The sequence below is a fragment of the Cricetulus griseus genome, chromosome 4, assembly GCF_003668045.3.
Source record: "Cricetulus griseus strain 17A/GY chromosome 4, alternate assembly CriGri-PICRH-1.0, whole genome shotgun sequence".
Classification (NCBI taxonomy): Eukaryota; Metazoa; Chordata; class Mammalia; order Rodentia; family Cricetidae; genus Cricetulus; species Cricetulus griseus.
This window is the reverse complement of record NC_048597.1, coordinates 134,207,031-134,219,164: the sequence shown is the minus strand read 5'-3', so window position 1 is coordinate 134,219,164 and position 12,134 is coordinate 134,207,031. Positions and strand designations below refer to the sequence as shown.

At 47.4% G+C, this 12,134-nt stretch overlaps 1 protein-coding gene across 8 annotated transcripts in view; it reads right to left on the bottom strand.

Moving 5' to 3' along the window:
* Positions 1 to 7,089: 7,089 nt before the first annotated feature.
* Slc44a2 (solute carrier family 44 member 2) overlaps positions 7,090 to 12,134 on the bottom strand; it is a 34,102-nt gene continuing 29,057 nt past the window's right edge. For 6 of the 8 annotated variants that reach the window (XM_035443508.1, XM_035443512.1, XM_027411521.2 and 3 more), the window contains 3 exons: positions 9,502 to 9,586; positions 8,893 to 9,058; positions 7,090 to 8,392 (listed from right to left, as the gene is read on the bottom strand). In XM_035443508.1, the coding sequence (XP_035299399.1) occupies positions 8,940 to 9,058; positions 9,502 to 9,586 (204 nt within the window). In that variant the 3' untranslated portion in view covers positions 7,090 to 8,392; positions 8,893 to 8,939. The remainder of the gene's footprint in view (positions 8,393 to 8,892; positions 9,059 to 9,501; positions 9,587 to 12,134) is intronic. The other 2 variants (XM_035443509.1, XM_035443511.1) reach the window with 1 other exon arrangement.

The window sequence follows — 12,134 nt, the reverse complement described above, 5'->3', positions numbered from 1 at the left end:
ACAAGCACTTAGCTAGCATGCCTGTGGTCCTGAGTCCAAACTGCATCACTGTCATAGGTTTGGTTCCCCCCCCCCTTTTTTTTTTATTTTCAAGACAGGGTTTCTCTGTACAGCCTTGGAGCCTGTCCTAGAACTCAGTCTGTAGACCAGGCTGACTTCAAAGTCACAGAGATCCACCTGCCTCTGCCTCTGCCTCCTGAGTGAAGGAACCAGCTCCCCTTTCGGCAGCCATAACGGCCAAACACGTGCTTGTCTGACATTGTCCTAGACACTAGAAAGTCAGATGCCTGCCTTGTGACAAGGAACCAATCAGAAGTTAGTTGGTGGCGCTATGCTTTACGACCCTGGGTGTACTTTACGGACAAGCGCACAGCAATGATGCACAGAGCATAGCAACCACCCTGGGAGAGCCTATGGGCCATAATAACCAGTTGACCAATCAACACAGGGCAAGCCCCCCGAGCCTGGAGGCACACCAGTCGTGAGCCTGTGCGTACCCCTAGACACTCCCCTTACGCTGCCCTACAAGATCTCTTGGGAGGCCCTAGGAGTTATCTTTTGCAGCCAACCCCCATGGTGGGTGGACAAAAGACCCTAGCTAACATGGGGTTAGCTCGTTAAATTACAATAAAGCCTCATGCAGTTTGCAGCAAGCTCTCGAATCTGCCTGGTGATTGGGGTGACCGCAGTCGTGGCCTGGGACCCCGGATACCTGAGTTTTCCAGGGGTCTAACATGGGTTCTGGGATTAAAGGCGTGTGCCACCACCACCAGGCCAGCCAGCTTTGTTTGTTTGTTTGTTTTTTGTTTTTTCCCTGAGACAGGGTTTCCCTGTGGCTTTGGAGGCTGTCCTGGAACTAGCTCTTGTAGACCAGGCTGGTCTCGAACTCACAGAGATCCACCTGCCTCTGCCTCCCGAGTACTGGGATTAAAGGCGTGCACCACCACCGGCCAACCAGCCAGCTTTTCTTAATTTAAATTATCCTGCCTACCTTTTGCGTCTTAGCTTTAACCTTTTTCTAGTCTGTGTATCTTTTCTTTCCTTCTTATTCTTTGTCTGTCTATGTGGCTGGCCTGGCAGCTTCTCTCCTCCTTTTCTCCTCCTCCTCCTCACATTCTTCTATTTATTTCTTCTGCCTGCCAGGCCCACCTGTCTTCTGGCTCACTATTGGCCATTCACCTTTTGATCAGACCAACCTGGTATTTTAGACAGGCAAAGTAGCACAGCTTCACAGAGTTAAACAAATGCAACATAAAAGAATACAACACATCTTTGCATCATTAAATGTTCCACTGAATAAACAATTGTAACACTTTTTTGTTTGTTTGTTTTGCTTTTTTTTTGTTCGGAGATGGTTTCTCTGTAGCTTTGAAGCCTCTCCTGGCACTCGCTCTGTAGACCAGGCTGGTCTCGAACTCACAGAGATTCACCTGCCTCTGCCTTCCAAGTGCTGGTATTAAAAGGAACGCACCACCAATGCCTGGCTAATTGTAACACATCTTAAACTAATATTCCACAACACACCACTGTCGGGGCCCAAATATTGATTATGATATTTTGGATGCAGGCCTCAAGCTTAATTCCAGGAGCTCAAATCTCCCATTGTCTTTCAGATGCCAGCTGATTACCTCCGGATGCCAGGTTTGTACAACACTAGACCTAGGGCCCTGGGTGGACCCACACCCAACATGGGGGCTGGTGGAACAAGCCTGGAGACTACTAGTAAGGGACTAGTGAGGACATGCAATTTTTGGGGTGTCTCTGGGATTAAAGTAAATATTTGATATCAGCTTTAAACATGATTGATAATAGATGTCTTCTGCTCTCACCCCCACTTTTGGAAAGCTAACTTAAGAGGATGCTTAAATAAACCGTGGACTCCAGCATGGACTTGGGAGCCCTTCTGAGATGACAAGATAACTCTGTCTCATCACTAACCGTTGCCTAGCTAGGAGTTTCCTGATTGACACTCCCCAACTCAGGGTTGGACCTGGGGCTGTTCAGCTGGTTCCCATTGCAGCCCCAAAGACATCTGGAATAGATGGCATTTCCCTAAGGCAAATGATTCCCTTTATAATCTCTTGTTGACCTACATTCCTTTGTCCTATGCTGACTTTGCTATACCTTCTGCTTAATCCTGGAGGGAGAGGCGTTCTGTTTGGATTATGTTTATGAAAAGCGTTGTTTCTAGGATCTCCCTGTTTAGAATCCCTTTTAAGGGGACCTTGTCTGCCACAATTAAAACATTTGACATTTTAATTTTTCTTTAAACCTCTTGAAATTATCTCTCCTGGGGGCTGGAGAGATGGCTCAGAGGTTAAGAGTGCTGGCTGCTCTTCCAGAGGTCCTGAGTTCAATTCCCAGCAACCACATGGTTGCTCACAACCATCTATTATGAGATATGGTGCCCTCTTTTAGTGTGCAGATATACATGGAAGAGATGGGTCTTAACCTCTGAGCCATCTCTCCAGCCCCCTCAATTATTATTTTTCTAGCTTCTAAATATTGATATCATTCTATTTACTTCTGATGACAGACTTTGTAATAAATCCATGAATGCTTCCTTTGGGCCCTGTATAGTAACTTTTGTAAATGACACAATTTTCTTTCCTGCTTCTCCAATTCTGTTGCAGGCATTCAAAATACTGCATGGCATAAACCAAAGAGGTGATCATCATATAGACATTGTGAAAGGTTCAGGCTTTAGTACTGATCGGCTCTACCTCTTTAAGAGACAGACCCTGCCCCCTGACAACAGTCAGGGCACGCACAGGGACGTGCCATCATCACATCACCCACCACGGCTAACAGCCCTCGTGAGGACTCTGGGCATGCATGGAACTTCAGTGAGCATGCACAGTCTTCCCTTTAAAAGTTCCAACTTCCCTGCCTCGCTCTCTCTCTGTTTCTTCTTCCCTCTGCTCTTCTCTTCGCCCAGCTATGCACTTTCTCTGCCTCTCTATGGTGACCGGCCATGGTGGTGCAATTACAGAGTATAAAAGGTACAGCTTTTTTTTTTTTTCACTAAATTGTCCTTCCTGGCAACTGTTAGTAACAATTTTGAAATTCCCCTAGCCCCCAAGTTAGTGAACCCAATGGTCACCTACTCTTACCCAATCCTGAACAGCCAAGGCATGTACCACCCTGCTTACTTTTTTTTTTTTTTCCTTAAAAAAACCCTTACAATTGAGGTCAGGCACTCTTCTCCTGCAGCTGCTGTGCCAGTTTGCTGGACCAGGGTCTCTGCTGAGGCTTGTAACTTAACATTAAACCTTATGTGTTTGCATCAGTGAGCTGGCTCCTTGGTGGTCTTTTTTGGGGTCTCACGAATTTGGCATAACAAGGCCATTAAAGGCAAGAGCTCAGATAGTAAGTATAGAGGAATCAGAATGGTATTCTAATATAATGGGAAAAGACTAAAACATCAGGCCCTTCCCTTTGAGAGAGTACGAGGGAAACAGGCCCACACTCTAAGACACAAAGGAACAAAATTAGGAAACAGCTCAGTGCTTATGATGCTACATGGCACAAACGCTGCATCATGACCCTTGAGAAATGAAAATTGCTCTTAAATTGTAACGAGTGTCCGGTCTCCAGAGGTGCTTTTCCCCGAGGTCAGGCATTTGGATAAGGGCCTCCATCCCTTCAGGGACCTGAGGAAAGTTCCTGCTTGATAGAAGTTATTTTCTCTATCTCTAGCAAGAGGAACCTGTGGCACTTCCATTGACCTGGGAGCGATCCTGGTGGAGTTACTGAATTTAGAGAACTAGGCATTTAGATACTAGCTGAACTTACTGCTGTTGTCTCAGGAAAAATGCTGTAAAACATTAAGTCTGCTTTCAAACTTGCCTGAGGCTTTAACTATTGTGCAATTACAGAGTATAAAAGGTATAGCTTTTTTTTTTTTTTTTCACTAAACGAGCAGCCATCCTGATCAACCTCAGATTGTGTCTGTCTCCTCCTTCCCTTTGCTAACCCCACACCTCCTCTGTGGGACTTGAACCCTGAAGCAGCTGGGTTCCAGGAGACTTCACTTGCTGCCTGGGACAGAATGACCTGGAAAAAAAAACAAAACAATGAATGGGTCTTTGTCCTTAAAAACCTGTTGCCTGCCAAGTAGCTTCTGTACAATCTCACTTGCTTGCCCACCCTACCTTGTGGTTTTAGAGTATAAAACGAGAACACAAACTGGACACAGGACTGAGACTTTTCTGAAGCCTTCTGGCTTCGGTCCATGACACCTCTCTTCCACTCTCTTTGGTGTTGGAATGCTTATTCCAGAAAGATTCACAAAACACAGGCAAAAACTCACACACATAAAATAAACTAAAAATAAATGAGAAACCCACAAAATTAAAAATGAATCCTCATACTTGGAAGGCAGAGGCAGGTGAACTCTGTGAGTTCTTTTTTTTTTTTTTCTTTTCTTTTTTTGGTTTTTCGAGACAGGGTTTCTCTGTGTAGCCTTGGCTGTCCTGGAACTCACAGAGATCCGCCTGCCTCTACCTTCCAAGTGCTGGGATTAAAGGTGTGCGCCACCAACACCCGGCCTAGGATCTCTGTGAGTTCTAGGCTAGCCTGCTCTACAGAGTTCCAAGACAGCCAGAGCTGTTACACAGAGAAACCCTGTCTAGAAAAAAATAAAGATTAAAAACACCGACAAACCTCTCCAAATCGTCTTCATCATAAACCAATTAGTACTGAAGTTTCTTTGTGTGGCAGAGCCACAAATGTCAAAATGATTATCACAATGGAGCCTTTGGCTTCCAATCCATCACTGAGAAATGGAGCTAGAAAGCAGACACCTTAGGATTTCAGTATCTCAATCGATTCTCACCATTCTCACCATTGGACTCATCCAGGGCTACATGAGACAGTCTCAAAAAAAAAAAAAACACCAAAGATGGGGCTGGGGATTTAACTGATGGTAAAACATTTGCCTGGTATGTGCAAAGGTCCTGTTTAATCAGAACTTTTACTGAAAAGGAGACACAGAGATAGCAGCAGTTGATAAAGTGAGATTTTTCCAGGAGCCAATTGGCTAGAAGCAATAACAAAAGCAGACACCAGGGGGCAGAAGTGTGCTTGCAGTCTGGCAGCCAGACTGACCAAAAGACAGTCAAACTGAAGCAAAACAGCTAAGCTGCTGAAGGCACTTGCTGACAAAACTTGGGGACCCGAGTTCCATCCCTGGGACTCCCCACCACACTGGCACATTCACACAGTAAAAAATAAATGTAATTGGGAAGTATGGGTCACTCCTTTAATCCCAGCACTCAAGAGGCAGAGGCAGGCAGATCTCTGTGAGTTTGAGGCCAGCCTGGTCTACCGTGCTCTAGGACAGCCAGGGCTACACAGAGAAACCCTGTCTCAAAAAACAAAACAAAACAAAAAACCCACAAAAAAAAATAAGGTGCTAGAGAAATGGCTCAGCGGTTAAGAGTACTGACTGCTTTTCCAGGGGATCTTGGTTCAATTCCCAGCACCCACATGGTGATTCACAGTCATCTATAATTCTAGTTGCAAGGGATATGATGCCCTCTCTGTTCTCTGCAGGCAACACTATGCACTTGGTACATAGACATCGTATGTAGACAAAACACCCATACATATAAAATAGATTTTAATTTAAAGTATTTTTTAAATAGTTATTATTATTTCTTGCTGGGTGGTGGTGGCACACACCTTTGATCCCAGCACTTGGAAAGCAGAGGCAGGCGGATCTCTGTGAGTTCCAGGACAGCCAAGGCTACACAGAGAAACCCTGTCTCGAAAAACAAACAAAAGTTATTTTTTAAAATCACTTGTGTATCTGCATGTTCATATGTGCGTGTGAATGCAGGTGTCCATGAATACCAATAGTCTCAGAGCCCCTGGAGCTAAAGTTACAGGAGGTTGTGAGTTAGCTAATCAGGATGCTGAGTACCAACTCCGGTCCTCTGTGAGAGCAGAGTACACCCATAACCCCCGAGCCGTCTGTCCAGACCCCGTAGTTTTTTTTTTTTGTTTTGTTTTGGGGTTTTGTTTGTTTAACTATTTTAAATGTAGGTGCCATGTGGGTGCTGGGCACTTAACCCAGGTCCTGTGGAAGAGCAGCCAGTGCTTGTAACAGCTGAGCCATCCCTCCAGCACCCCCCCCACCTCACTCCATTTGCAGTTTAAAAAAATAAAAAACCCAACTTTTTTTTTTTTTTTTTTACAGCTCACAACTGTTTATAATTTCAGAGGATCCAAAACCCTCTTCTGGTCTTCAAGTCCAAGGAGGCACACACAATACAGACATATTTGCAGACAAAACATCCATATACATAAAAAAAAAAGTAGCCGGGCATTGGTGGCACATGCCTTTAGTCCCAGCACTCTGGAAGCAGAGGCAGGAGGATCTCTGTGAGTTCGAGACCAGCCTGGTCTACAAGAGCTAGTTCCAGGACACCCTCAAAGCCACAGAGAAACCCTGTCTCGAAGATGGCCCCCAAATGTAAAACAATAAACTTACTCAGCTCTTGCAGAGGAGCATCCACCTGTGGCTCTTAACCACTGTTAAGTCCAGCTCCAGGGACTCCACCACCCTCTTCCGGCCTCCATAGAATACATTCACAGACACACACAAAATAAAATAAAAGTAGCATCTGGCAGTGGTGGCACGACTTTAATCCCAACACTTGGGAGGCAGAGGCAGAGGCAGAGGCAGGCAGATCTCTGTGAGTTCGAGGCCAGCATGGTCTACAAAAGTACACAGAGAAACCCTGTCTCAAAAATAAATAAATAAAATAAAAGCAGCTATCCTCAATTATGAGATATTAGGTATGGGGCAGGCGACTGTGTCCAGCAAAGTTACGGAGCTGGGAGGAGGTAGGAAGCAAGCAGCTGTCCCTGGACTCCTCAGGCCAGTTCCTAATCAGAACCTTTCCTTCATTAGGAGCCTACAGGAGACCCAACAGAGGCAGGTTTGGTGGTGAGATCAAGGCTGGATTCCAATCCCTCCTCTTCCCTTTGAGCAAACTGCCATAGCTCAGAGCCATCCAGTGCACTGGGAGCCCTTGTTCCCAGCAGCTCCCCACATTCCTACTACAAACATACCAAGTCAGGGTCTGTACAAGAGGCACTTTATTAAATGTTGGAATGCAATTATGTAAGCATAGGGCTGGGCAGACAGGAAAAAAGACAAGTGGGATGGCACATACAAGGCAGGCACAGGAATCCAAGGGACCCTAGGCTGGGGGCCTCTGTGTCCAAGACCCTGGGATCTTACTGGTAAGCAGAGTAGGGGTGATATGCCAGTCTGAGCATACAACAGGTAGGTGGAGAGTCAGTCAACAAGTTTGGCAAGAAGATTATAGTGTCAGGTGAAAGAACAAGGCAGGCCTAGTTAGCTAGGAACAGCACACCCACCTCGACCCTGAAACCATCCCTTGAGGGAACTTAAGTTTCTTTCATCTTACAAAAACAGCAGTGTGGATTACCAGCAGAGAAAGGGGCGGGGCGGCAGGCCCTGTCCTCCTTCAAGCTTTCCATTAAGAAGCCATCAGCCAGGGCCACTCTGGAGTATCTAACCACAGAGGCTTGTTCCCCAGAACCACTTCCAACCTTGCATCAGGCCCTCCTTCCCCACCCTGTCTCCCTATCAGGAGGACTCGTTCAGTTCTGGGTACACACTCATTCCTGTGACCCCAGCCACCCCCAGGCTGGAGGTGGGGCTACAAATGAAGGCACTCGGTGGCTCCATTCACTGTGGAGCCTGATGGAATAAAAGCAGATAGACCCCTTATGTATGTATGTCTAGATTAAAAGTAGTAAGGATGAGAAATGCATTTGTTGCCCCTTGGACTGAATCACCCACGGAGATCCAATTCTGTCCTGGCTGGAGCAGGCAGGGGTTGCTTGGAGCTGCGGTTCATTGAGCCCACTTGCAGAGGCTCTTTTATCCAGTCTTTCCCTCTTGGCTGGAAGGGGCACAGAAGTACAAAGAAACTTGCTGCAGACATCCTTGGGCCATCTCCCACCCTTGAAGACAAGTTACTTCACCATATTGGCACCATCTATGCCAGTGAGGACTGGAGGGACCCATTCTGTCCCATCTTCCAGGGCGCCACTGAAAGCTCTCAAGTGCCCTTGGGCATAGGAAGCAATGCCCCAAATCCTCTGGGTCCCTGGAAATGGGAACTCAAGGAGGGTAGCAGAGAGGCAGTGATGTGACTTTAGGCAGTTCAATGAGCTGGGGACTCTGACCCAAACACTTAGCAAGCACCGGATCGCAGCTCCTGAGAGGCCAGGGGCAGATGTCTTTAGGACTCTGCTGCCTTCTTGTTGGTTTTATTCAAGAGTTTCTTGAGAGTGGAAGACATGAAGTAAGGCCTCTCAGCTGAACCGTCATTTCTTTCCAGATCCTCCACTGTGGACAGAGCCCCAGAACAGGCAACGTGAGAGGGAGTCAACAGGTAGGGGTTGGGATAGGGAACAGGGAAGGGAATGGAGGGCCATAGAGAAGTCAGGGGGAGGGGTTAGAAAGCAAAACACAGAAGAGCAGGGCATGGCAGCATAGGCCTGTTACCCAAGGTGTTTAAGAAGCTGAGACAGAACAACTCCAGACTTAAGATCTGCTTTTACAATAAGTCCAAGGCCAGCCTAGCCAACTGAGTGAGACACTGTCCCCAAATAAAAAGTATACAAGGCAAGGGGCATAGTTCAGGGGTAGAGCCCCTGCCTAGAATTCCCCAGCAAGGGTCTGGGGCAAGGCTCGGAGGTAGAGCATTTGCCTAGGATGCCCGAGTGAGAAAGTGTGGGTGTGGCTCAGTAGCAAAATGACTGCCTAGTCTTGGAAGAGGGAGGGATAGGAAATGACTACAGGAGCCCCACATTCCCAGTCAAGGAAGACCCATCACATGCACAAACCCGGTCTCCAGAGGCCCCCTGGCCCGCTTGCCAGTCTCCCTCACTCTCTACTCCTCCTCAACTTCCTCCTGCTTGCCCGCCTGCGAACTCAATAGGATGTCTCTCAGCTCGGGCGACATGAAGTAGGGTCGCTCCAGAGAGCCGTCATTCCTCTCAAGGTCCTCACCTGGGCCCCCCAGGCACCAGCAGGGGGTGAAAAATGGGATGGTCAGGAAAGGAGGGAGTGGAAAAGGGAGGCAGAGGAAAAACGGGGAAGAGGCCAGCAGGCATAGGGAGAGAAGAAGAGGGGGGAAAAGAAAAGACAGTGGAGACCAGAGTTAGTAGCAGCCATGGACCCTGCTCTAATTCCCAACAAAACCAGAAATTTCAAAGCCAAAGACCCAGAGAACAGAGTATTCCAACTATAGCTTGGGGATAGAAGGGTGAGGAACAGTTAGCTCGGCGCTTGACAAGGAAGTCAGAAAGGCATGAACAGGCCTAATAGGAACGACATCCAGGACCCCAGGAACTCTGGGGTGAAGGTAGTGCTTTCATGGGGAGGTATTTCTTTATCAGGTGGGGAGAAGGGATCAGGGCCCCCTGGTGGACTGAGATAAAGGGGTCACTCACAGAAACAGAGGAACAATGTGTCCACACACATGCCGTAGACGCTGAAGAAGCCATGTGCGATCATATAGGAGCCAATGATCACTGTCTATTTAAGAGGAGACATCTTGTTACTCGGTGCAGAACAACTCACCAGTTACTCTGTTCCGCCTAGGCTGAAAGACCTCATTCTCGTGAGGCCAGAGGCTGTCTGTAGTTGTGGCACTCAAGGCAATCTTCCTGCCTCATCTTTTTGAAGACAGGGTTTCTCTGTGTAGCTTTGGAGCCTATCCTGGCACTCGCTCTGGAGACCAAGCTGGCCTCGAACTCACAGTGATCCACCTGCCTCTGCCTCCCAAGTGCTGGGATTAAAGGCGTGCACCACCTTTTACCTTTCTTAAAAAAGATTTATGTGTGTGAGTGTTTTGCCTGCATGTTTGTATGTGTACCACATGTGTTGTGTGTCTGATACCCATGGATCTCAGGAGAGGGCATCAGATGACCCGGGAATGGAGTTAAAGATGGTTGTAAACTACCATGTGGATGCTGGGAACTGAACCCTGGGAACTGAACCCGGGGCCTCTGCAAGAGCAACAAGCGCTCTTAACTGCTGATGCATCTCTCCAGCCCCTTAAAAATTTTGTGTTAGGTGTGGTGGTGCATACCTTTAATCCCAGCACCTAAAGAGCAGGGACAGACAGGTCTCTGGGAGGACAAGACCACCTTAGTCTACACAGAGTTCCAGGTCAGACAGGGCTGCACAGGGAGACCCGGTCTCAAAAAACAAAAGCAAAAAACTATTACCATGCCAATGTTGCTACAATGAGTAAATCTTTTTCTGCTTTTTCCCAGTGAAAAAGATTTATTTTTGATTATGTATATGCACACGGGAACCTGAGTGCAATTGCCTGGAGAGCGCACTGGATCCTGGAGCTGGAATAGCAGGCAGCCCAAAGCAGTTGCTAGGATTGGTTCCTTTGCAGGAGAGCAGCATGCCCTCTTACTGCAGAGCCACTTCTCTGGCCTTCTGACTCAGCTTTTTGAGTGCTGAGATTATAGGTAGAGTCAACAGCTGAGTCCTCTTTGGTTGTTGGTGTTTGAAGGCCAGTATCCTCTCTCTCCACTGAATGTAAATGTCTGTGTCTGTGTGCGTGCATGTGTGTCTGTGTGTCTCTCTCTCTGTGTGTGTGTGTGTGTGTGTGTGTGTGTGTGTGTGTGTAAAACTTCATGGCATGTGCACAAGTGGAGGTCAGAAGAAAACTGTGGCAGTTGACTGTCCCCACCCACCATGTGGCCCAAGGCACAGAATTCATGTCTTCAGGTTTGGCAAGTTACTGAGCTACCTTACTAGACATTTACCTTAGTTATCTGAGATACACTAGTGTTCACTGATTGGCTAGAATGTTTGGTCAGTGAGCTCTGGGGATCCTCACAGTACTAGGGTTACAGACATACACATGAAGTGTGTGCTTGTGTGTGTGTAACATTCTGTGGCCCAGGCTGGACATGGACTCACAATCCCACCACAGCCAGTCCAATTCACCCTCTCTGGAATATTTTTTTTTTTCTTTTTTTTTTTTCCAACAGTCTCCTACCACTCAGTCTGACCTCAGAATACTGAGCAGCCAAGGATGACACCAAACTCCTGACACTCCTGCCTCTGCTTCTGAAGGACTGGGATAACAGGCCTGAGCCACCATGTCTGCCCTGGAAGAGCATCTCCCACACCTTAGCAAGGAGAAACCCATCAGGTACACAACTCTCTTTTGCTTTCTCCAGCCTTAGTGCCTTTGCATTACTGCCAAGTTGGTTTTTTTGTTTTGTTGTTGTTGTTTTTAATATTTATTAATTATGTATACAACATTCTGCTTCCACTAGAAGAGAGCACCAGATTTCATAATGGATGGTTGTGAGCCACCGTGTGGTTGCTGGAAATTGAACTCAGGACCTATGGAAGAGCAGTCAGTGTTCTCAACCTCTGAGCCATCTCTCTAGAACTGTTTTTGGTTTTTTCGAGACAGGGTTTCTCTGTGGCTTTGGAGGCTGTCCTGGAACTACCTCTTGAAGACCAGGCTGGTCTCGAACTCACAGAGATCCGCCTGCCTCTGCCTCCCGAGTGCTGGGATTAAAGGCTTGCACCACCACTGCCCTGGCAACGTAGCTGCCAAGTTTATAGCTCACCACCTTTTGCTTTCAGCTCTAACAGCAAATCCTCACTCAGGTACTTGTCCCCTGGGAACTGTGTCTGATGTGTAGACCCCACTTCACACTGTCCTAGCCTGTGCATGTCCCCGTGAGGCTTCCCCCAGCTACAGTTTCATGTGTGTTTGGGGTATTATGAAGTTGAATCCTACATTCCACTGGGCCTTTGACTGCAGCACTTTGGAGGATCCAATGCAAGGAGAGCCTGAGTGTGAGCTGCATAGTAAGTTCCAGTACTACCTGGGATATCTAGAACATGTCAGTGGATAGAGTACTTGCTACATAAAACTGAGGACCTGAGTTCACACCCCAGCACCCTTGCAGATGGGTGTGCCCCTCCTCCCACACCTATAATTCCAGCACTTGGGACTGATGAGAGCAGATTTCTAGGGCCAACTGGCTACCTACACTAGCCAAAAATCATGGAGTTGTGATTCCAGCAGGAGACCCTGCCA